Raw genomic sequence first — 22491 nt, forward strand, 5'->3', positions numbered from 1 at the left:
TCTCTCAGGACTAAATTCAACTTCAACTTTTTATGAATTTATTTACTTTAATTCTCTCTGATCTTACCAACTTTATTTAGTTTGTACTCATTTCTCATTTGGAACAGTGAGTGCTCCTTTCTTCATTTTTTACTTGTAAAGGTCATTGTAACTGTTTTGAAAGGAGCTTCATAAATAAAGTTTGCTATTTTTATTATTCCATCTATTATCTATACCACTTATCTTCTGAAGGTCATGCACCCTGGACTGGTCGCCAGCATTTTACAGATACTATTAACCTTCACACAAATTACAAATTTATTTACAAAATTAGTCACACAACTACAAACCTGTTTGTATTGCTTTTATTATCAATGGTACAAACAGTTCCAGGCAGAAGTAGTGCATAGAAGGTCTGTTTCACAAATTTACAGATGCTGTGTACATTAGGGGCAAAGTTTGGCGCATAACATTATCGAATACTATTATTAATATTATCCAGACCCCAGGAATACAGTCAGTCAAATCGAGTGCAGATCTATTTGATCTTAAACAACATTCAACATCAACTGGGCATGAAGAAGCCCAGAAACAACATGTAGGAACACTCAGAAAAACAAAAAAACGATAGCATACGCACAGACTCTTTGTGTGATGGCTGCAAAAGTGTCTCTGATCAATTTGTTCCACGCTCAGCCGAGTGCTTGAGATGAAGTCGTCAGAGGTCGACGGGGGGGATGTGCCACATCCGAGGATTCAGTCCATGTCTTTGGTTCGTGGGGATCTTGGTAATCTCGGGAATAAAGGATTGTTTTTTGTGCAGGTTTTAGCCTCTTTACTAACAATCACATAGACCGTTGATTGAGTGAAGCTTTTTCCAAAAGCATCCTGCTGTTTCCGTTTCTTTCGGTAAAGACCGTTCTTCACCTTCAAGTAAAAGAGTGTTGCTCTGACTGCAGTGCAGGTGAAACGATGGATGAGTGTCGTCATAAAAGTGAATAAACGACAGGAGTCAAGCCGCCAGTTAACGACTCATATCCTCAATGACATCATATGGCAGATATAGACATGACCTTTTGTGTAATACTGCGGGAAACTCAGAAACTTCAAACTGATCTCAGTCCTATTTTAACAGCTTCATATCTTTATCTATAAGCTTTCTGAAGGTCACATCACAACCAAGACCGACCTGCACTTTAAACCTGCTCGAGATATAAAGCAGTAAAATCATGCATTGTTTTATTCTCTGAACTGTGATAGTGTGCAATAACTTAGATAATTACACAGTTACTTCAGCAAATACTGAAAACTGCATTACAATGATTCTGGGATTCAAGTCGGACGGGAAAAAGAGAAGAGATAATATCCAGTGTGACGGGTTAGACGTAATGAGCACATTCAAGATGCATTGAGTTTGATGCATTGAAATACAATGGAAAATCTTGGAGGCTTGGGTTCTTCTACAGCACCCGTGGGTTCGATTCCCACACCGCACTTTGCACCGTGTCTACCCCTCATTCTCTCTCTCCCCTTCTCTTCTCATGCTTGTTCTTTCATATTAGTACAGGCAGAGTCCCCCAGAAAATACTTAAATAAAGGAAAAGACAAAAATTGTGGTGCATATGTTGTGACGACAAAAAAAAAAACACAGTTCCAATGTGTTTTGACACAAGAGTATTGTACACCATTGCTTTTGAAAATGTTCAGCACGAATGGGATGTACGGCCGATATGTAATAAATAGGCCAAAACATGCAAAACCAATAGCAGACAAACAGTGCTGGGGGGGGGGGGTCCTATGTTCTTTTGGCAGGTTTGGCAATAAGCTGCCGTTCCCTCTCCAGCTCCTTCTCCCGCTGCTGCTCCTTCTCCAGCGCCTCCCTCTGCTTCTGCTGCTGCAGCTTCAAGGCTCTTTTCTGAGAAAGAAAAACCAACAGTCAACATATAAATCAGGTTTGTTAATTCATCTCATAGTCTGTCACGCGACTCAATAAAGAGACGTGCTGATTGGCTCATGTATCTCGATGACCTTTGAACTTGGTCCGGCATGTTTTACACTTTGGTTTTTAAGTTTTAAGATTTATTGTCAGTTTTTGTTTTTGTTCTTTTATGAGTAATACCCTTTTAGTTTTTTATAATTGTAAGTGTTTTTGGGCAGGTGCAATATTCAACTCGCTTTTATTCTGCATTATTATAGTGGGTCTTAAGTTATATGTGCTTGTGTAGTGTTTTAGTTGTTGTTGTTGTTTGTTGTTCAATGTACTGTTCTGCAGCTGCTGTAGTACCTTGGCCCAAGACAAATTTCTCTATGGGACAATAAAGTATATTTTATTTGAATTCATCTAACAACCTGTCTTAATGCACCGGCTGAACTAAAGAAACCCATGTTCAATGTGACTGAGATGAGAGCTACCTTTAGTTTTGTCGTCTTTTCGTGGAGCAGGATCATCTCTTTCCTCACGTTCACCAGCTTATTGTGGTAAACCTTTGCCTCTGTAAACTAAACACAACACACTGGATTAGAGATCATTCCTCTGGTGTAGAGAATACAAACAATATGTGAGAAGATGAGATATTCAGCCCCAACATACCAGTGAATTGAGGTCGATTAAGGCATTACATTCTCTGAACTTGGTGACTTCTTGGTCCATCGTATCTAACAATACCACCTGGTTTTGTCTGGATAAGACAAATAACAAATAAAACATGTTAATAAAAAACTTACTCAGGTTAAAATCTCCTGAATATTCTCAACTGAAACCTTTGGCATTCAATAGGCAGAAATGTGAATATATCCTCGACAATGGCCGGATATATAAAAGGTGGTCAACACATTTTTAAGTGCCTGTGGAGTTGTAATGGGATTAGTGGGATTTCTCCGGCTCAAAACATCACAATGTTGGGCAGCTTCCTCAGACACATTCCTTTGGACTGGCTGCTGGACTCAAGTCTATAGAATCCTGAAGCTGCACCACACAACAGCTGTTCACCTGTTTATTCACCTGTTTTCTGAAATTATTACATAGATAAGTCAATATGAAGCATGGTATTCATTCAAGATGCAGGTGTCTTTATATATGGGGCAGCATTTTATTCAGTAAAATATGAAGCTTGAAAAAAAGAGCTTTAAAATGATATGAAAACCATTTACCTGTGACTTAAATTAAATGAGATATGGTAAGTCAAAGTAACGGATATAAACTAAATAGGTTAAAATGTTGTTAATTATTAAATGTGATTGTATTGATGAGCATGTCAAATTATGTAATATCTGGAATGATGCAGCCCAGCAGTGTGATGAGTTGACCTGGATTAACTTGGTGGTGTGACAAGGTGCAACAGAACTCATGACCCGTAAAGCAAGGAACAACTCACGTGAGCTCTTGAAGTGCTCGTTTGGAGTTCTGCAGATCAGGGAGGTAGTGGGAGAGAAACCCCTCAGTGAGTTTGTCCACTGCTTTCTTATCCACATACACCTCCTCTACTGGGAGGGAGCCCTCCAGCTGGAAGGATTCCTGCTGGGCCAACTGGAAGTCTGTCAAACAGGTCAGACAAAAAGTGTTAAGTACTGGGTTCTACAGCATCAATAAAGAAAACATGGTTGAAAGTTGCACTGAAGACGATTTAAAGGCCAGAGAATATTTGACAGGTTTGGGCCGAGCTTTGATTAAATCTTCACCGTCACACTAAATGATTGATGTAATAACTTATACCTGGACTACACACACACCCCCGCTCTCTTTCTCACACACACACACACACAATCTCTCTCTTTCTTTCTCTCTCTCTCACACAAACTCTCTCTCTGTCTGTCACACACACATACACTATCTCTCTTCCTCTCACAGACACACAATCTCTCTTCCTCTCACAGACACACAATCTCTCTTCCTCTCACAGACACACAATCTCTCTTCCTCTCACAGACACACAATCTCTCTTCCTCTCACAGACACACAATCTCTCTTCCTCTCACAGACACACAATCTCTCTTTCACACACACACACACACACACACACACACACACACACACACACACACACACACACACACACACACACACACACACACACACACACACACACACACACAATCTCTCTCTTTCTTTCTCTCTCTCTCACACACACACACACACACACACACACACAAACTATCTCTCTTTATCTCTCTCTCACACAAACTCTCTCTCTGTCTGTCAGACACACATACAGTATCTCTCTTCCTCTCACAGACACACAATCTCTCTTTCACACGCGCACGCACACACACACACACACACACACACACACACACACACACACACACACACACACACACACACACACACACACACACACACACACACACACACACACACACACACACACACACACACACACACACACACACACACACACACACACACACACACACACCTTCGCTGCTGGACGATGGTCCTTCCTCTTCCCTCTCGTCGACCTCCATCTGCATCGCCCCTGTTGCCCCAGGCTGCTTCTCAGGACCTGACACAGGAGACACAGGGCGTCCATTTAAAAGCATGTGATTGAACGTTAGTTCATGGAGACACACACACACACACACACACACACACACACACACACACACACACAGAGCAGCTACACTTTGAGGAAGTAGTTCAGCGGCTTCATTCTAACCTCAGCGATCAGACACCACGTGAGCACGAGCCTCTCCTCGGGCTGCAGCCTCTCACCTGTTTGACGAGTCGAGCTCCGCGAACACAGACTCGAACACAGATGAAAACACCGATATTGAGATTCGTCTGTTTGTTGCTGCTGCTGCTGCTGTGTCTGGTGTTCCGGTTTAACTGGGGATCAGGGCAACTGGTGATTTGTGGTCGTTATTCCAGATGGTGTCGGTCGGTTGCAGACTCGGTCGCAGATTCGTTACTTTCACAAAACTACCAAACCATTTGTTTTTATATCTTATTTCAAATTTCCCGATACATAACTAAGTGTTGACAGGACATCATATACTTTCAAAAACAGCACCATCACCAACTTTACTCACAAAAACACTGCACGATCTGCCACATTGTATGTAATCGATCTACACTCAAATTGTATTTGCTTAGCCCATATTCACAAATCATATTTTGTCTCATAGGGTTTTGACAAGGTGTGACAACCTCATCCATTAACATACAAAAAAAATTGTGGTGTGAATGGTGCTTTGTGAAAATGACGAATCTGCAACCGACGGATAACATCTGGAAGAAAGACAACAAATCAGCAGTAGCCCTGATCCCCAGTGAAACTAGAACATCGGGAAACTCGCGTCATGTGACTCGTCCTGCATCCTCACGTGACTGTGGGCGGAACCGAAGGTGCCTCTCTGTTGTTCCGGGTATTTCGGAGGAGGCATTTTGCTTCTCCGCCGTTTCTCACCTGAATTTACCGCAAAAGTTTCGACATAAACTATACACGAGCGGAGCGGACACGCGTGGGTGAGTCCGTCGCGTGTTTCCACACGAACCCGCACACTCGGCAGGTTTCGGTTCGGTCGTAAAGCGACACAGGACGACAGCTAACCGATGCTAGCTAGCTTGTTGCTGTTTAGCCGAGGACTGAAGTTTGTTAGTCATAGAGGGGGTGTTAGTGATTCAGGGACCTGTTCCCTTTAACTCGTCACATCCACAGTCAACACACAGAGACAGCGGTGAATCCAACATGTCAGCTGGTGTAACGCCTCCTGTGTTTTCTTGTGTTGCTGCTCTAGGTGCAAGGATGGAGAACAGACCCCAGGTCAGTGAATCCACCAGAGGACAGTGACTCACAGACAGATCTGACCTAGTGTCACCCCCTACCTCCCCGGTAAAGATGTCCGGTGGGAACCTTTTCAGCAAAGTGCGCTCCGCCTTCCGGAGGGAGCGAGGGGACTGGGCCCTCAGCGACTCGGCGCCCTTCGACTTCTCCGACGAGCTGGTGGAGGACGATGCGCCCAAATTCAACAAGCTCAAGGTGGTGGTGTCCGGGGAGATGTCCGACTACTCCGCCGGGGCTCCGTCCAACGGGGTGCCGGTGAGCACGATGCTGGTGGCGGGGGACGACGACGACGACTCCCTGCTGGACTCCTCGGGCCTGGGCAGTCCGAGTGTCAACATGGACCCCTGTGACAGCTGCACCAAGAGGAGGGAGATGGTCAAGCACAAGAAGGTGATGAAGAGGCTCATGGCCGCTGCTGTGCTGTACTTGCTCTTCATGACGGGGGAGATCATAGGTGAGCAGGATCCCAGTGGAACCACACAGCACATTGGTCCATCACAGTTTCAAACAGGGTCCAAGGGGAAAGGCTTGAAGTCATGTGGGTCTACAGAACTGGATCAATTTCCATTTCCATAGGTTTATTGATCCCAGGCTGAGGATAGTCACCAGTCAGAATGAGGTGGATTAGAGAACAAGAAATAAAATAATACAGGGACTGTGAACGTGATATGCAACTTACACTCCAGATGTAAATATTGGTAGAGAAATGTACTGGAGTTAAGCTTTACAAACCAGAAGATTCCACAAGAATCTGCCCTAAAAACACTAAAACTGTTAAAACACTAAAAAGATATAACAACATAAACAAGATGAAAAAGCAAAACTGGCAATAACACTTAAAACCCAAATCAGTTAAACGTGCCAGACCAAGTGCAAAGGTCATCGAGATGCATGAGCCAATCAACACGTCTGCTTATTGAGTCGTGTGATAGATGTTGGGATGAATGAGAGTTAAGGCCGTGGTTTTACATGTAAAGGCTTTATGTCCGATTATTGACTGTTATAAGTATATACGCAAGTATGGTATTCTATATGAATATGAGTTTAAAAAAGGTATGTGTCATATGTGTATATATAAATCTGTATAACTTCCCCGTAGCATACTAAATAGCAGTATACAATATATTGTAGAACTATATAAAGATGTACGTGAATAGGTTTAATAAGGTGTGGAAGCATCATGAGGATTCCTCCCTGTGGCATCGATTCTACAACCAGAACTTTCCTGGAGGGCTGAAGCACCATTCCCCCGAAAGATGTTCCCTGGTTCGATGTTTTGATGATGGTGCTGGAGAACATTGTCTGATACATCATGACAAAAAACCTCCCATGGGACTGTTGTTTGTCCACAGGAGACAGAGGACCTTTGTCTTCTGCACGGCTCACTGGTTCCTAATAGAAGAGTGGTGACCTGTAGCAAATGTTTTACTGATAGTGTGCGACAGTTCACCACTCGTTAAAGTAGATGTTGTTCTCCTGGAGCCACATGAGATCATAAACTCATTTATGCCATTGTTTACTAAATGTAGTTATGCTGTGTGTGTGCCTGAATGGACCCACACCCTTCTAAACCTGTTTTCTTACTTGCACGTGAAAATAGCTGAGAAACATTTTGGTGTTTATCATGTAGTTTAATCACTTTCTCTTTTACCTTCAGGGGGTTATGTGTCGAACAGCTTAGCCATTATGACTGACGCAGTCCACATGCTGACGGACGTGGTGGGCATCTTGTTTTCTCTGCTGGCCCTGTGGCTCTCCACCAAACCCCCCACCAAGAGATTCACCTTCGGACTGCATCGCCTCGGTACCTTCATCCTTTCACACTTCTTCTTTTCACTTCTCCTGTGTGTCCACTCCTCTCAGTCGATATATGAGTGCGTCAGTACATTTGGTTTTGACGCAGATGAAAGGAGAACGCCTGTGTTCAGTCCAGATCAGGTTACTGATAGGGCAAATAGAGATGACAGCTAAATTTAGACCCCGCAGTCATTTATCATTTCATTACAACTATCTGTTACATTGGAACTTTGATGTTTGGTGCAGATATAAATCTGGATAACTGCCTATTGTGATTTATAACACTTTTGCTCCAAGTCTGTGATCAGTCAGGGAGATACGCACCATTGAATAACATTTTCACGGCAGGTGGGTTCTTAAAAGCGTCCATGAATGAGGCTCAAGCCATAAAATGGTAGCTGTCAAGCAAGGCCTTGGTATGCAGCCAACAAACGTAATGCTTTATAGGTCTTTTATTGTTATCACTCATGATAACAAGGACAAAACTGTGTTTAAGAGTGAAGTTGCTGTTGTCTCTGTATGAAAAACATACAGAGACACCAAGATTCTCCACCGGGCGTCTTCTACTGCATAAAAGTGGGAACATGATCACAAAGCTGGATTTTCCATGTTAAGACACTTTTGATAATCACAGACGATATCAGTCTTATTCAGGAACAGTATGAAGCAGGGCCACTGAGAGGCTCTCCATATTGTGGCTGACTCAACAATTACGTAACATTTTTTAAATTAATATACATAAACTGAGCCTATTTAAATCCTCAGAAGGGATTTAAACATGTGAATTGACAACATAGACCTGTTGGGCATAATTCTGATATTGTGCGTCTATTACATATTCAATTTGTGATACTGGTACATTGTTCCTGTCTGAGATCTACTGGTTGAAATCAGATTTTTCTCCAAACTCTTGCCATTGTTCTGAATGTGTTTTGTTCATACAACTGATTGTGATTTCCCGACCTAGAGGTGGTGTCGGCCGTGGTCAGCGTGCTGCTCATCTACATCCTGACGGCCGTCCTGCTCTATGAGGCGGTGCAGAGGACGGTGCACCAGGACTTCAACATAGACGGAGACGTCATGCTCATTACCGCAGCTGTGGGAGTAGCTGTCAACCTGGTGTAAGTGAAAGGTCCACATGGGAAGGTTTTCCTAGAGAAACTGTGACTTTTGATAGCGTGTAAATTGAAATAAGTCAGCCTGTTCTTTCCACGTTAACATTTTAATTGTCACCTTAAGGCCCAACATGTCTATAAGTCTCTCTGTGGTCTCCTGAGTACAGTTAAATAGATAGAAGAAGGTAACAATGGGATCTAATTACCATTTGAAGTTCAAAATTGATTCTCATTGCCTTGAGGACAGTCTTCATCTGTCAGTTTCAAACGACGTTGCTTCATTAAGTCATTAGAGAGGAAGGATGATGTAGACTAATGGACATAGATAATGCATTGAGGCTTGTAAGAACCATGAGGGATGAGGAGTGAAGCAAACCACATTTAAAACCTACAGAAAGTCTTGTGTTCAGACTCATTAACAGTAAACATTTGAAAAGATAAAGTCTGTCCCTTCATATCATACATTTCTTAACCGTTGCTACAAACTCTAAGTTGGATCACAGTTTAAAATGTTGCTAATAAGGAACTGAGATGCAGCGAGATGAGACCAAATCCATTTCTGTGTGTGTAGAGTAACAGCAAACATTTTACAGATCAGTACAAAGTACTTTCCAATTTGCTGATGCTCGAAGTGTACTGTTTGACCACAGTCAGTAGATGAATCAATAATTTGCACTTTATAAACTCAGCGTTATGAACTGAACCAAATCATGTTACTGCTTAAAATCAAATGTCTCTTCCTTTGTTTTCCTGGTGTCTTCAGAATGGGTTTCTTATTAAACCAAGGGGGTCACCTGCACTCGCACGGCCCCGGTCACGGTCACTCTCACGGCCACTCTCACGGCTCTGCAGCTGCCTCAGGGTCGGGTCACCAGCAGCGCTCCCTCGGCAGCCTGGCTGTCAGGGCTGCCTTCATCCACGCTCTGGGTGACCTCCTGCAGAGCGTCGGGGTGCTCATAGCGGCCTACGTCGTCCGCTTCAAGGTACTCAAGCTTTTTATTAAAGTGCTGTAATGTTAGAACTAGAATTGTTGCCAAGAAATGTTTTTAGAACAGGTTCATTGTATTGTGCTGTGTGCATCCATCAAAGTTTTTTTTTTGTGATGACATTTTTAATTTATTGAAACGTATGACAATACACACATATACACAAAATATACAAATGAAAAAAGAACAAAAGAACAGCGTCACTCAGATCCAGGTCACCAACGCTTACAAAATATAGTTTTAAACAAGTTTTAACTTTTATTGAGAGTCGGTACTGAGACTCTGAAACTGAATTGTTTGCTCTGAGGACTCAAGCAGTTGATAACTTCCTGGAAATAAACATGTGGTTTGGTAAAAGTTAGAACCTTATAGACAAACAAATGTGGCACTGTTGTTTGAGTGACTTCAATTAGTTCTGATGATGTCACTTTTGACTACCAGATGAATTTCTGTGAATGAATCCACCCACAATGAATCCATTTGTAAATATATTAAAGGTTGTGCTCGCTCAGCATTTAGAAATAACTGGAGGGGCATCATCGGAACTTGCTTAGAAAACGTTCAGGAGGCTATTTGGAAGTAAACTGTAATTTATAGACTCACTTGAAGCTGTGAGGTGCATGAAAGTAACTGGTGCCTGACATGATATTAAAATTTTTTTAATTTAGAGAGTGGTTGAAAGAAAGGTTTGCTGACGATCGTCCCACTTCCCAGAGTGAAGAAGAAGACACAAGTTACATGTTCATGCAACTGATGACTTAGTTAAACCACTTATAGAAATTTACAGATGTCAAATACTTTTCTGACCAATTACATTCTCTTGTTTTCAGACAGTGAACGATGAACATTATCCTGAAAACAAAACCTTTATTGAACTGAAAGCTTTGCTTCGTAGTCTTTCCTTTTCCTGTGATTTGTTCTTGAATTGAGATCAACTACCAGGATGAACAGTCAGAGCTCAACAAAGTTATTAGAAGTTGTTATATGTGTAGAAAAACTATTTAAAAGCTGATGTGATGTAACCTGTGTCTTCCCAGCCGGAGCTGAAGCTGGCTGACCCCATCTGCACCTACATCTTCTCCATCCTGGTTCTCTTCACCACAATCCGCATCATGAGAGACACCCTAGTCATCGTGCTGGAGGGTAGGTGCTGGTTCCTCTCTAGTTTTGTTTAGTATAAAGAATCTGGAACGTGTACTTTAATGGTGTTGTTTTTATTATCTCTGTGTATCAGGTGTTCCCAGACACCTGGACTCTGAGCAAATCAAAGAGGACCTCCTGAAGCTGGAGGATGTCCACTCAATCGATGAGCTGAACATTTGGGCTCTGACCAGTGACAAGACTGCAGCAGTCGTACACCTGCAGCTCAGTGAGTACAACATCAGCACATAAAACAAGAGAGAGGGATTCTGGGAAAGTGTGGGAATGTTTTCTTAAATGATTTCTAGTTGATTTTTGTGAAATCCAGTATTTTCATTGTGAAAAAAAACATTTGCTATCACAATGAATGCATTATTCATCATATATTAGAATGGGGACATTTGATTTGCTGTATTAGCCACAGTTCAGATAAGTACAATTACTATTTTGGGGACAGTTGACTCAAAATATTGTATGATTACATTGTAAATTGCACATTTATTCAAAAGGTTGTTTAATGGTTAAAAAAATACCACTGTCAGTGACTCTAGGTGGAGTTTATGTAATCACAACCAGCCACCAGGGGGGGATCAAGATGACATGGCTTTTCTTTTTCATCCAACTTTGCATTTTGTGTTCACAGCACCCTCTAGTGCTGACAACTGGGAGGACGTCCAGGCGAGGGCCCGGCACCTCTTGATTCACACCTATGGCCTCACCAGGTGCACAGTGCAGGTGCAGACACACAGGCAGAGGCTGGCTCACAGCTGTGCACACTGCCAGCAGTCCAGTGCCTAGACAAAGACTCACAGTGAATTCCATGCTGCATTTTCTGGAGCTGGACAGCAGAGGACACAGAGAGATACGCCTCTGAGTGGATGTCACAGCTCGGTGCCATATCAGGAGCCACAGTATGTAAGTGGAAACAAAATGGTGCCAAAGGTCAGATGCACATTTCTAATTACAGGATCACTATGGCCTCTAGGGGGCAGTACACTCTTACGCTTGATAAGCTCTGGGAGGGGAGGTTAAATACTTCAGCAGAGACGAATGAAAGAACTTGCTCGTAATTCACCATCAACGCCTATTCCAGAACTGATGTTTCATCATCAAATGCAAATGTAATTTTTTTTGTTTATAGGTGAGAGGACTGAACATTATGATTTTATTACTTTAGTGAGGATGTCTGCAACTGAAACGCACCTGCTGTCATTTGAAAATAACTGTGGTCACAGTGCAAACTCACCACTGGTACACGTGAGGCCCTTTATTATTGTTTCTCTTTATGGGTTGTTACATTTCTTCTAATGCTCTTAATTATTGTTCCTCAGCCAAAGTCTGTCGTAGTGCAGATCTTTTTAAACTACAATAATTTTTAGTTATTTCAAACATTGACTTTACTGACCGACAATTACAAAAATAACCTGACACTGTTATCTTAATCCAGCACATCTCTTACTTCATTTCTCTGAGCAGGTAACTGACAATCGGTGTGACTGACTTTGAATTCAACGCTACAGTGGTTCCACTCTATATTCTGCTTTCTTCTCATATCAATAAACTGACAGGTGAACTGATGCAGTTGGAGGAAATTTCAGTATTTTACAGTTGCAGTGTTTTGCCTGAAGAAAGTTTGAGCTGGAATTTTCCAATAATGGTATTTAAAGTGTTTTGAGGCTGTGGCAGGTTTTTAATTCAAACCTTTCCCCTCCTCTGATATTATTCATGGAGAGACGTTCGGATCTGGATTTGGCTGTTTTTGTTTGTAATAAAGTATTTAATCTTTTCTGTTTTTCTCAGCGTCTCATTTCTTTGGACAGATTGAATTTAAAAAACTGTGTGGTCATCCCCTAATGTCGCTCTCAGTCCAATTCTCTAATCAATTTGTATTTTATTTAGGGCTGTGAAAAGATTACAATTTTTAATCAAATTAATCACAGGTTTCTATGGATTAATCATGATTAATCACATTACCGATTTTCTCGGTATATTTTTGTGAAAACAAAAATGTTACGACAAAAGATGGATATATACATTTAACATGTTTTCTTTTTATATTCATAAATAAACAAAACAATGGTTCTGCAACTCAGCAGTTCTTTAGCAGTTCTCTTTGCTATTCCATATGGAACATTAATATAATCTTCATCCTAAACAGAATTCTGGCTTCTTAGCCATTGTATGGTTGAATAAAACTAAACTCTTTTTAAATCAAACAGAATATATTTGAGCTACTTAGCCATTCTTTTTATAGGATGTTTGACATTTTTTATATTTTTTGTCAAACATCCATTAACCACACCATAACACAATCTAATGCCTCTAAGGTCCTCTCCATCAGAATTATCCATCTTGTTTGTTTGTTTGAATGGCAGCTGCCGTCTGACTGCATTAGAGCGGCGACAAGTGCAGAGTGGGCAGAATTTTGGGTATATTGTAAGGTCCTTCTGCGCATGCGTTAAATGCGTAAAAAAATAAAAACGAATTAATCCTGTAATTTAATCATAACATGTTATTTTTCACAGCTCTAATTTATTTGATTGAATTAGTCACTGTCGCAGTTGTTTGCACCATCTCCATCCATCTATGTTATCGATTCAGAGCACTTAGATTTATCATTAGAGTTTAATCCTTTCTGAGCATCACACAAGTCGTTTTGAGTCCTGCAGCGTCTGCAGGTTCGATTCTCATTCTGCTGAATGTCTTCCCTGCTCGCTCTCCCCCTTTTACAATTAACTTTTCTTATAAAGGCTTGATGCCAAAAATACATCAAAACATATTAATCAATTGTTTCTTGGTAAACAAAAACAACTATTTAAATGCAAATGTGGCGTAATGTCACTTTTCAACTCTAGGTGGTGCACTTCAGTCATATTTTGTCTTACAGGATCATTTGTCATAACATGCAAATGTTTGTGTCTAATTTACATCACACTTTTGTATTCACCTACAAACAGAAGCACAGTAGTTTTTCTCTTTTATTGTTGTCTGCTCAGGTTATGATGAGCAAAGAACTGCACAATACAGTTTATAGAATGATTTTGAAAAGTGTATAAATATGTGGCTGAAACTGAATGAGTCCTTTAATGTGTCAGGTTATTTAATGTTAAAAAAGTTAAATATTAAAGATAAAGTATAATAATGTTATGGAGCAGGATGCAAATTCAAGTTGCTGTACAGGACATTAAAAACAACATAGACAGTTAAAACAAACTGTTTTTTTTAGCTAAATCAAAGATAAAAATTAGCAGAATAAGAGACTGAAAGAGGGGGAAAAAATAAAAGGATCAATCTATGCAAAAATATATAAGTAATACGAGTTTATTACACATAAAATAGATAAAAAGTATGCAATACAATAAAGTACAATCACAGTATGACCTTAGACTTTGTAAAATAGATCAATTAAAGGCACTTGTTGATAAAAGTTTAATCTAATTAAAAAAAATACAAAGGGTATATTCAATAAGCAGCAGGGTTTATCAGTGACAATATTATTAAACTGGGAGTGTCTCTGTTTCCAGGCAGCAGGTTGATTCCACAGAAGCAGGGGGAGGGAACTTGTGTTTACAGCAGAGCCAGAAGTTTACACAGCATCCACTCACCTGCCGGCCTCCATGAAGAGAACCATTAACTCATTAACTGAATCCTTTGCTGCACCAGTATCTCACCCGACTCTACCAAAGAAACAATATAATTATATGAGTGTGATTTTATATTGTGAACTATGAGTTACTCAAGTCATGAGTCCTTAGGGGAACTCCACCTCTGCTGTCATGTACAGTGAGAGCAGCCACCACCTCACTTTATACACTGGTCACATGGTCTGTGGTTTCATCATGACTGGGACCAGTCACGTACTCCAATTCCACCACACACGTACACAAACGCACGTACACACACACACACACACAGCGTCCTTCCTCTGCCATTGTCTCCTTAAATAATCTTCCATCCAGACACAGAGCTTCATAGGTGAGATTAAGTTAAGACTGCAGCACATAAAGTTTGCATCTCATTAAAACTCTCTACACAGAACTCGAGATCATATACAAACAAACTGTCGTTCTGCAAGAGGAAGGAAATGTTTGAAAAATGAAACCCCACTTGTTAAACGTGTAACTGAACAAGGGTGTGAGTAACACAAGAGAGGAAAATGTTTCCTGATAGGAGAGAAAGAAACAATGCCCGGACCTCTCCCTCTCTCTCTTTCTCTCTCTCTCTCTTCGAACTACTGGTTAAATGTTTAATAATTAGTCCGAAACCTATTCAGATCCAGGGTGCAGCCGGAGGAACCACAGGCCATGGGTGTGTGTCTGTGTGTGTTTCACTGAGGGAGTGTTTTCTCATATAGTTTTTTCCCTCTGAGATACAAGATGGACATTAAGAGGATTGTGTCTCTTGTTCTGAAACTCAATAAAATCATATTTATATCAAAAGAGAGAACGGAGCACAATGGAGTCAAATTCCACATTTCCTTATTCCCACTGGATTCAGACCAGACACAGAACATCAGAAGACAGGACTGTGAATTCCCTCTAGTACTTTACCGAAGTACACATCGGATCACATTGAGTATTTGTATTCTGTGGAACTTTATTCTTCTACTTCCCTTCATCTCAGAGTCAAATATTGTACTTTTTAAAATTAAAATACATTTATCTCAACCAGTCAATGTAATCATCAGCTGGGCAGGTCACCAGTGTAACCACCATTCAGACTCACAACACATGAAAACACGCACTCAGAAGTTGTGTGTTGACAATAATTTATTGACACTGTACAGAACATTATTTACTCACATCAACTCGTTGCATCTTCACGTTTACACACCATCATTCATTCACATCTAATCTAACATCTGTGGTTTCTGTGAGATTCATCAACCAGACGACACATGACACGCAGCTTCTTCAATATTAATCGTCTAGTTGTAAAACAAAACACAGAAACCCACAGTGACTTTATTCCACTTTGACTTTATGACAGTATGAATATCTGCTCCCATTGTTTCCTGCTGCTGTGGATGGATGTCCTTGGGTTCAGCAGGGGTGAACCCCCGCCAGTGGAGCAGAAGCGTTTCCGCACACTGAGTCACAAAGCATCCTAGTTTGTGCAGAAAGGATTCTGTTCGACTGATGGGAGGGGGGTGTGTCGGCTTGATGGCAGCTTGGCAGACCGGTGGATCCTCCTGGCAGACGTCTGCCTTTTCTTTTACTTGGTGAGTTTCCTCACCATCTCCAGCTCCTCCACCGGCCTCCACTTCTGATTGATGGTGATGATCTGCAATTTAAAAATGTAGGCTTCATGTGACGCATGTTTGTGAGTGTGACACCAAACTGAAGAGACAGATAACATGAAGACACGGTGGTGAGAGCCAGGACGTGTGGGAACGTAAGGCTGCTGCTAATTTGATAAGATTTCCTCCTCAGTGACTCAGCACATTGCAGCTGCACCCTGAAGGACTCTGCATGTCCGTCAGGCTCATTAACAACCATCCAAACAAAACACATCATTTAACGTGAGAGTTTACCTTCTGGGGTTTTGATGGGTCCACTCTCTCCCAAGGCTCTGGGTTATTGGTCTTATTCAAACTAAAAAAAAACAGGGAATGAAAAGATTACATTTGTGATTATTAAGCTTTTCTTAGATGCCAAAAAAAAAGAGGAGAAGCACTTTGTAAAATGAATGCAGTGGAACACGATTCGATCACAAAGAGGAGGAAGTCAAATAAAACTCACATGACATCATTCTTAGTGAAGAGAAAGTAGATCGCAGCCGAGGTGGCTCCTACTCCGGCAAACGCCATGAACCCAATCAGAGGGATCAGCTGGAAAACCCCATTCAAAAAATTAGTTTTTAAATGTAAAAATAAAAAATGCACATGAGATATAAAACAAATATCCACGATACAAAAATCAAACAAGACACTCACCTCCTTCCTCTTGTTCAACATTTGGAAGAATCCACTCATTTTTAAATTTGTTATTTTTCCTTCTAACACCTAAGGAGAAATGTATTATATTAGATTTAATATCAAAACGAGAGTCAGTGAAACAGAGTCAACAGGTTGTGGAGAAGCAGCTGGACGTGGCAGCACTCACCTGTTGTTGCAGAGAAGTGTGTGACGCCTCTCAGCGCAGCATCCTGTGAGCCGGCCTGATGTAGGCCGGATGAGGAGCCGTACGAGGTGAAAGGCACGTAGACAGACGCAGCTTCCTGCACCGAGACGCAGCCGCACAGTCCAATAACTCACCACATCCACTTAGCTGATGATCAATACACTTTCTGGGTGTGCAGCGCTCTCTTGTGGCCGTGGTTAAGAAGTGAAAGTCAACGGCTGGGATCTTGAAAACTAATTTTAGAAACAAAACACAAGACACCAGCGATCGAGTTTCACAATTTTTATTTCAAACATTGTTTTAACAAGTCATCACTACAGAGGGTTGTTGTGATGTGCTGTTTGTCATCTGAAGTTTGTTTGATATTTGTGTATCTGCTGTGCGGTGAGAGAGGGGCTCATCTTGCCGAGGGCCTGCAGGAAGTGAGTGTGTTTGATGACAGAAGCCGCCATGTTCTCTTCTTGAAGCGCCAGCAGAGCAGCCTGGAAAAACAAAAAAACATTTATTACACTATAAGAATTTATTTTGACTTTAGGTTTTATTAATGTGTTTCAAACTCTGAGATACATTTGAGTGTGTGTGTATTTTTATTTCTCGTCATTGTTCAGGTTGGTTGCAACGACAAATTCACATCAATCAATTTGATTTGTCAAAATGGCCACAAAGCTTGGATTTTCAATTGTGAATCAGAGCGTAGCAAAATTCACATCATAAAATAAATTCAAAGGTCAAGAAATTGTGATTCTATGATTCGTTTTCCCACAACATTCAGCCCCATCGTTGGTCGAGCTTCACATTACCTCTTTACACAGGTTTTCCAGGTCAGCTCCAGAGTAAAGCTCGCTCTTTGTCGCTAGTTCCTCCAGACACACATCAGCAGCAACAGGCATCGACTGCATACACACCTTCAGGACAGCGAGTCGAGCCTAGAAACACAATAAATATCCATATACAAGGTCAGCCAGTTCTTTTTGTGCTTTTTATAGACATTTTCATAGTAATTCAATTATTATTTAATTCAACACTGTTGAGCAGCTTTCACAACATTATATATTTCTATTCACCTGCTGGTCGGGTGGTGGGACGTAGATGATGTGGTCCAGTCTTCCAGGCCTGAGGAGGGCGCTGTCTAAGCAGTCAGGTCTGTTTGTGGCGGCTACAACCATCACCTCTTTGTTGCATACTTCCTGGCAGTCCAACTGTCGGAGAGCATGAAACATACAGTTCACTCAACAGATAAACTGATCTGATTTTTCCAAAGTGATGGAAGAGGATGTCTGGAGCACATCTGCATCGTCTCTGACCTGGTCCTGAGGGCGGGGCTCCTCAGCTCCCTCTGCCTGGAGGATCTTCTCAGTCCCTCTCCTCTCCAGCGACCTCAGGCCGACCCCGTCCATCTCATTCAGCAGCACAGACAGGAGGCGGGTGTGCACGCCGCTGGACTGGTTGTTCGACCGAGAGCCAATCAGAGAGTCGATCTCATCGAGGAACAGGATACAGGGGGCGCAGGAACGGGCTTGTCGAAACAGCTGGAAGTGGACAGACAGGAAGTAGTGTGTATGGATTAAACAGACAGGAAGTCATTCAAGGGTCATTTTTACAGGGCTGTGTAAAGAAGGTACCTGTGCTAAAGCCTTTTCTGAGTCTCCGACATACGGAGAGTAGAGGTCAGCACCACTGACAGACAGGAAGGCACAGTGGGAGGAGCTTGCTGCCGCTCTGACCAGGGTGGTCTTTGCACATCCTGGAGGTCCGTAGAGCAGCACGCCACGGGGCCGACTGAGACCCAGACGCACAAACGCCTCCGGGTACTTCATGGGCCACTCAATACTCTTGGATGTTCGGACACAAAAGAGAATAAAGTATCAGTAAAACAAACTCAGATGAAAACTCTTTGTGTAATTCGAACACTGCCATTCATTCACCTGTCTTAGTTTGAGCTTGACCTCGTCCAGGCCTCCTATCTTCTCCAAAGACACCGGAGGGAGCTCCGTCCTGCCCAGGCTGCCGCGCAGGCAGGAGGGACGCACCAGCCTCAGGGCCTCCTGGAAGTGGTTCATACGCACCAGCTGCTCCCCTGAACCCTGCAGACAATCAGGTAAAAGAAAAAAAAACATGTATTACTCTACGTCTTCATCACTTAGATTTTAGTTCAATCTATTTTACTTGATCTCACCAGTATAATCCACTCATGTTCAATACTGCGTTTGACATATCTATAGATCTATGGTTTATATATTTAAAACAAATGATCTTGAGAAATTCAAGATTTCATGTTTGAAAATGGTATATTTTACACATTGGGCAAAACACACTTCTAAAACCTTTGATTTGTTCTTTTAAATGATCATACAAATATGAATCTTGACATACAGGCCCCTGTCAGAGGTTTCTGAATGTAGTTCTGAAGGAAGCTTAAAAACATTAAGTGATATATTTCGTTATGGTGCTTGGTGTGTTTACCTTAGAGGTTTCTCGTAGAGCGTGCATGGCCGCCTCCCGGCACAGAGCACTGAGGTCCGCTCCCACGAAGCCTGAAGTTCTCTGTGCGAGCTCTGCCATGTCCACGCCGGGACACAGAGGCATCCTCGCACACAGAACACACAGGATGGCTTTCCTCTGCTGCGAAGTGGGAGCTCCGATGATAACCTGAAAAAGAAAAGGATGGAGAAGTTCAGAGATTTAAATTTATCGTTATTTAAAGATGAATGGATTCAGTCGTACTTCTCTGTCGAATCTTCCAGGTCGGCGCAGCGCCGGGTCCAAGCTGTCCGGCCGGTTGGTGGCTCCAACGATGAGGAAGCGATCCGACTGGTTGATCCCGTCCATCAGAGTGAGGAGCTGAGCCACCAGGCGGTTCTCCGGTGCCGACGAGCCGGTTCTCCTCGGACACAGAGAGTCCAGCTCGTCTAGGAACAGAACACACGGGCCCTCGTCGGCTGCAGCTCGGGCTCGATCGAACACCGCCCGCAGCCGCTCCTCGCTCTCACCCGGCCGGGAGCCCACCACCTGAGACAAAACATAATCACAACTTTAATTTAGCACAATAAAAATAAAAACATTGTTAAATGAGTTAAAATTGCTTGTACAATTACTTAAAAAATAATAAGAAGTCTAGAATGACACTCAGAACAAATACCTCGGCCAGAGCCCAACAGTCAAGTACACACATTTATATTCACTAGACCTGGAAATGTATTTTAATCATGAACATCTGAATCTGTGTAAACAAAAGCTAGTTACACTTTTGTTGTTTCTTTATATTAAACTACATAATATTTGCTTTCAAGGAAAATCACATTTCTGAAAGGCAAAAATGATCTACTGGTCAGATCTGTTGCTGAAAATGAAAGTTTGACATTCTTAACATAGTAATGTAATAAAATAAAACTATATGAAGATGTCATATGTATTATTTTTACCTCTGGCCCTCTGACCAGCACAAGGCTGGCCCCCACCTCCCCCACAACTTTGTGGACCAGCAGGGTCTTGCCCACCCCTGAAGGCCCCACCAGGAGGACGCCTCTGGGACAGGACACACCCAGGGAGTTCAGGGTACCTGGGTAAAGCAGAGGCAGCTGCAGCATCTCTCTCAGGGAAGCACTCACCTGAAATACAGTAACAAACACAAATGTAGGTGTCACATGTTACCCTCTGCAGATAAATACCAATCATGTCATCACACTGAGTACATGCTGACCTCCTCCAGTCCCCCCAGTGACACAGTGTTCTGGTCCTGCTGCTGACTCATGTAATGGCGGACTGTCTGGATGCCAACTATCTCCACACCGGTTTTCGAGGTGATTAATCCAGAACAGGCAGAGTCCGGGTGAAGGCTTTCAATCACAACATATCTGATCTCTGTATCAACGTCCTCCAGGTTGATCACATGCTTCCCGTGGACACACACACCTTTCAGCATGTCCTTCACGAGCTCATGAATGAGTTTGTGAGGTGTGTGTTTCTTAAAGTCAAACGTCTGGACTACCACGGTTATCTTCACACCTTTCAGTTTGGGGCAGGGCACAGGCGAGAGCTGGTCGGGGTCCAGGAACAGGAGTGAGGGAGGATGAGGGATCAGACCGGGAGACGCACACTTCAGGTCCATCTGCAGGAAACCCTCTGCCAGGTCGGAGCGGGGCCAGGCGGTGCACAGGCAGCTCCCCCCCGGGACAGACACCAGCAGGGGGGAGCCCAGACTCAGACCCAGGGCCGACATCAGGCCTGGACCCAGCCGGCATCTCTGAGAGCCGCGGTCTGACGGATCCACCGACAGCAGCCGCAAGGACGTCATCGACTCACCGGCCGCCTCCGGCCACGCTGACAGGAAAACACAGAACAGGATGGATGAGCTCCAAGAATGTTTTAACCATCTGTTGATATACGGATTAATTTGGGTTGGTTTCATTTTATCTGGCACATTTTACAATCTGGTTTTTAATGACAGTTTGTGTTTTTCATCTTTATGCATTATATCCTTTTACTGTTAAACTGTTAAAAGTGTTTTCAGGGCAGGTGCAATACTCAACTCACTCTTATTCTGCATTACTATTGTGGGTTTGACATGATGTGTCCTTGTGTACAGTTTTTTTGTTTCTATTTCTATTTCTAACTAATGTTTGTGTCTTTCCATTAAAAGTCTGAAAACGTTCCTCTCCAGTGGCAGCACACAGAAGTAAACAAGTTACTGAGTGAAGCTGTTTATCATCAGCTCGTCTCTAAATTAAATATCATCACAACCTCATTAGTATTTCCACAGATCAACAGAGTTTATCAACAGGTTTTAGGCTCAAACGTGCGAATACAAACACAGATGGAGCTGCGGTGTTAGCTAGGCTACATGCTGCTAGCTGTTAGCAGTAACGATATAACCAGCGATAAAATGATTTAAACTGAATGAGAGTCCCACAGGTACTCACCGGGTGAAACAGGTGATATGTGACCGTAGGGCGGTGAAGGTTCGAGGAGCTGAAAGCAGCGGAGCAGCTGTCAGGAGGGTTTTAAAGGAGGACTGAGTCTGAGAGGGAGCTGTCTGCAGACAAGATGGCGCAGCACCGTTCTCCGTACGCGCATGCGCAGGAGATGTCTCCGGATGGAAATTATGTCATCCAAGCAGCGGAAGTAGTTCTTCTGTCCTTTTCACCCGCGTCAGTTACCAACACACACGTTTATCAAACTTTATTCACCAGAAATGTGTTGTTTAAAATAAAAACTGTAGCTTTTAGTTACTTATTAGCTACTATATATTTTGTTTAAAACAATATATTTTAAACACTATAAACAAAGTGAATATAGGCTGTAGACGTTTGTCTCCAAACAAACAGCTGATCTCAGACTCCTGTGAACATGAGGTGAGTCCAGTCTCTGATCCTCACTTCTTCTATGTATTTGTTTTGGTAAAGATTGTTTCAGCAACGATTGGAAAGAAAAGCTGAAGTGAACCGAGTTCAAAACCTATGGAATATAATGATTAGAACTGTTTGTTTGTTTGTTGTTTATCCCTGAAAGTGTTATTTTCCTCTTTGTTTGTTGATCTCTGGACAATTTATTGTTGTTGGATATCATTCAG

At 42.3% G+C, this 22491-nt stretch overlaps 4 protein-coding genes across 6 annotated transcripts; 1 reads left to right on the forward strand and 3 right to left on the reverse strand.

Moving 5' to 3' along the window:
* Window positions 1–328: 328 nt before the first annotated feature.
* On the reverse strand, window positions 329–4809 carry bloc1s6 (biogenesis of lysosomal organelles complex-1, subunit 6, pallidin). Of its 2 annotated transcripts, none has more exons than XM_062405757.1 (6): window positions 4691–4809; window positions 4395–4481; window positions 3354–3513; window positions 2570–2657; window positions 2392–2478; window positions 329–1894 (listed from the first exon to the last, which is right to left on the reverse strand). In XM_062405757.1, exons 2-6 carry the CDS (start codon window positions 4447–4449, stop codon window positions 1775–1777), a joined length of 510 nt encoding a protein of 169 aa, XP_062261741.1. In that variant the 5' UTR covers window positions 4450–4481; window positions 4691–4809; the 3' UTR covers window positions 329–1774. The 2 variants fall into 2 exon arrangements, with proteins under 2 accessions (XP_062261741.1, XP_062261823.1); XM_062405839.1 differs by having other exon boundaries at window positions 4635–4800.
* A 478-nt stretch (window positions 4810–5287) lies between these two features.
* slc30a4 (solute carrier family 30 member 4) lies at window positions 5288–12586 on the forward strand. Of its 2 annotated transcripts, none has more exons than XM_062405968.1 (8): window positions 5288–5443; window positions 5716–6216; window positions 7420–7566; window positions 8527–8680; window positions 9438–9657; window positions 10698–10803; window positions 10895–11029; window positions 11444–12586. In XM_062405968.1, the coding sequence occupies exons 2-8, from the start codon at window positions 5817–5819 to the stop codon at window positions 11596–11598; spliced, it is 1317 nt and encodes a 438-aa protein (XP_062261952.1). In that variant the 5' UTR covers window positions 5288–5443; window positions 5716–5816; the 3' UTR covers window positions 11599–12586. The 2 variants fall into 2 exon arrangements, with proteins under 2 accessions (XP_062261952.1, XP_062262029.1); XM_062406045.1 differs by lacking the exon at window positions 5288–5443 and adding an exon at window positions 5471–5572.
* Window positions 12587–15551: 2965 nt separating this feature from the next.
* c1h15orf48 (chromosome 1 C15orf48 homolog) lies at window positions 15552–17077 on the reverse strand. The gene is made up of 5 exons (XM_062406407.1): window positions 16905–17077; window positions 16736–16804; window positions 16542–16630; window positions 16334–16394; window positions 15552–16083 (listed from the first exon to the last, which is right to left on the reverse strand). The coding sequence occupies exons 2-5, from the start codon at window positions 16772–16774 to the stop codon at window positions 16015–16017; spliced, it is 258 nt and encodes an 85-aa protein (XP_062262391.1). The 5' UTR covers window positions 16775–16804; window positions 16905–17077; the 3' UTR covers window positions 15552–16014.
* Window positions 17078–17189: 112 nt separating this feature from the next.
* afg2b (AFG2 AAA ATPase homolog B) lies at window positions 17190–22001 on the reverse strand. Its single transcript, XM_062406288.1, has 11 exons — window positions 21842–22001; window positions 20623–21242; window positions 20345–20530; window positions 19647–19931; window positions 19386–19571; window positions 18848–19006; window positions 18545–18754; window positions 18227–18451; window positions 17987–18121; window positions 17723–17848; window positions 17190–17404 (listed from the first exon to the last, which is right to left on the reverse strand). Exons 2-11 carry the CDS (start codon window positions 21214–21216, stop codon window positions 17267–17269), a joined length of 2244 nt encoding a protein of 747 aa, XP_062262272.1. The 5' UTR covers window positions 21217–21242; window positions 21842–22001; the 3' UTR covers window positions 17190–17266.
* Window positions 22002–22491: the final 490 nt, after the last annotated feature.

The sequence above is a fragment of the Platichthys flesus genome, chromosome 1 (assembly GCF_949316205.1).
Source record: "Platichthys flesus chromosome 1, fPlaFle2.1, whole genome shotgun sequence".
Classification (NCBI taxonomy): domain Eukaryota; kingdom Metazoa; phylum Chordata; class Actinopteri; order Pleuronectiformes; family Pleuronectidae; genus Platichthys; species Platichthys flesus.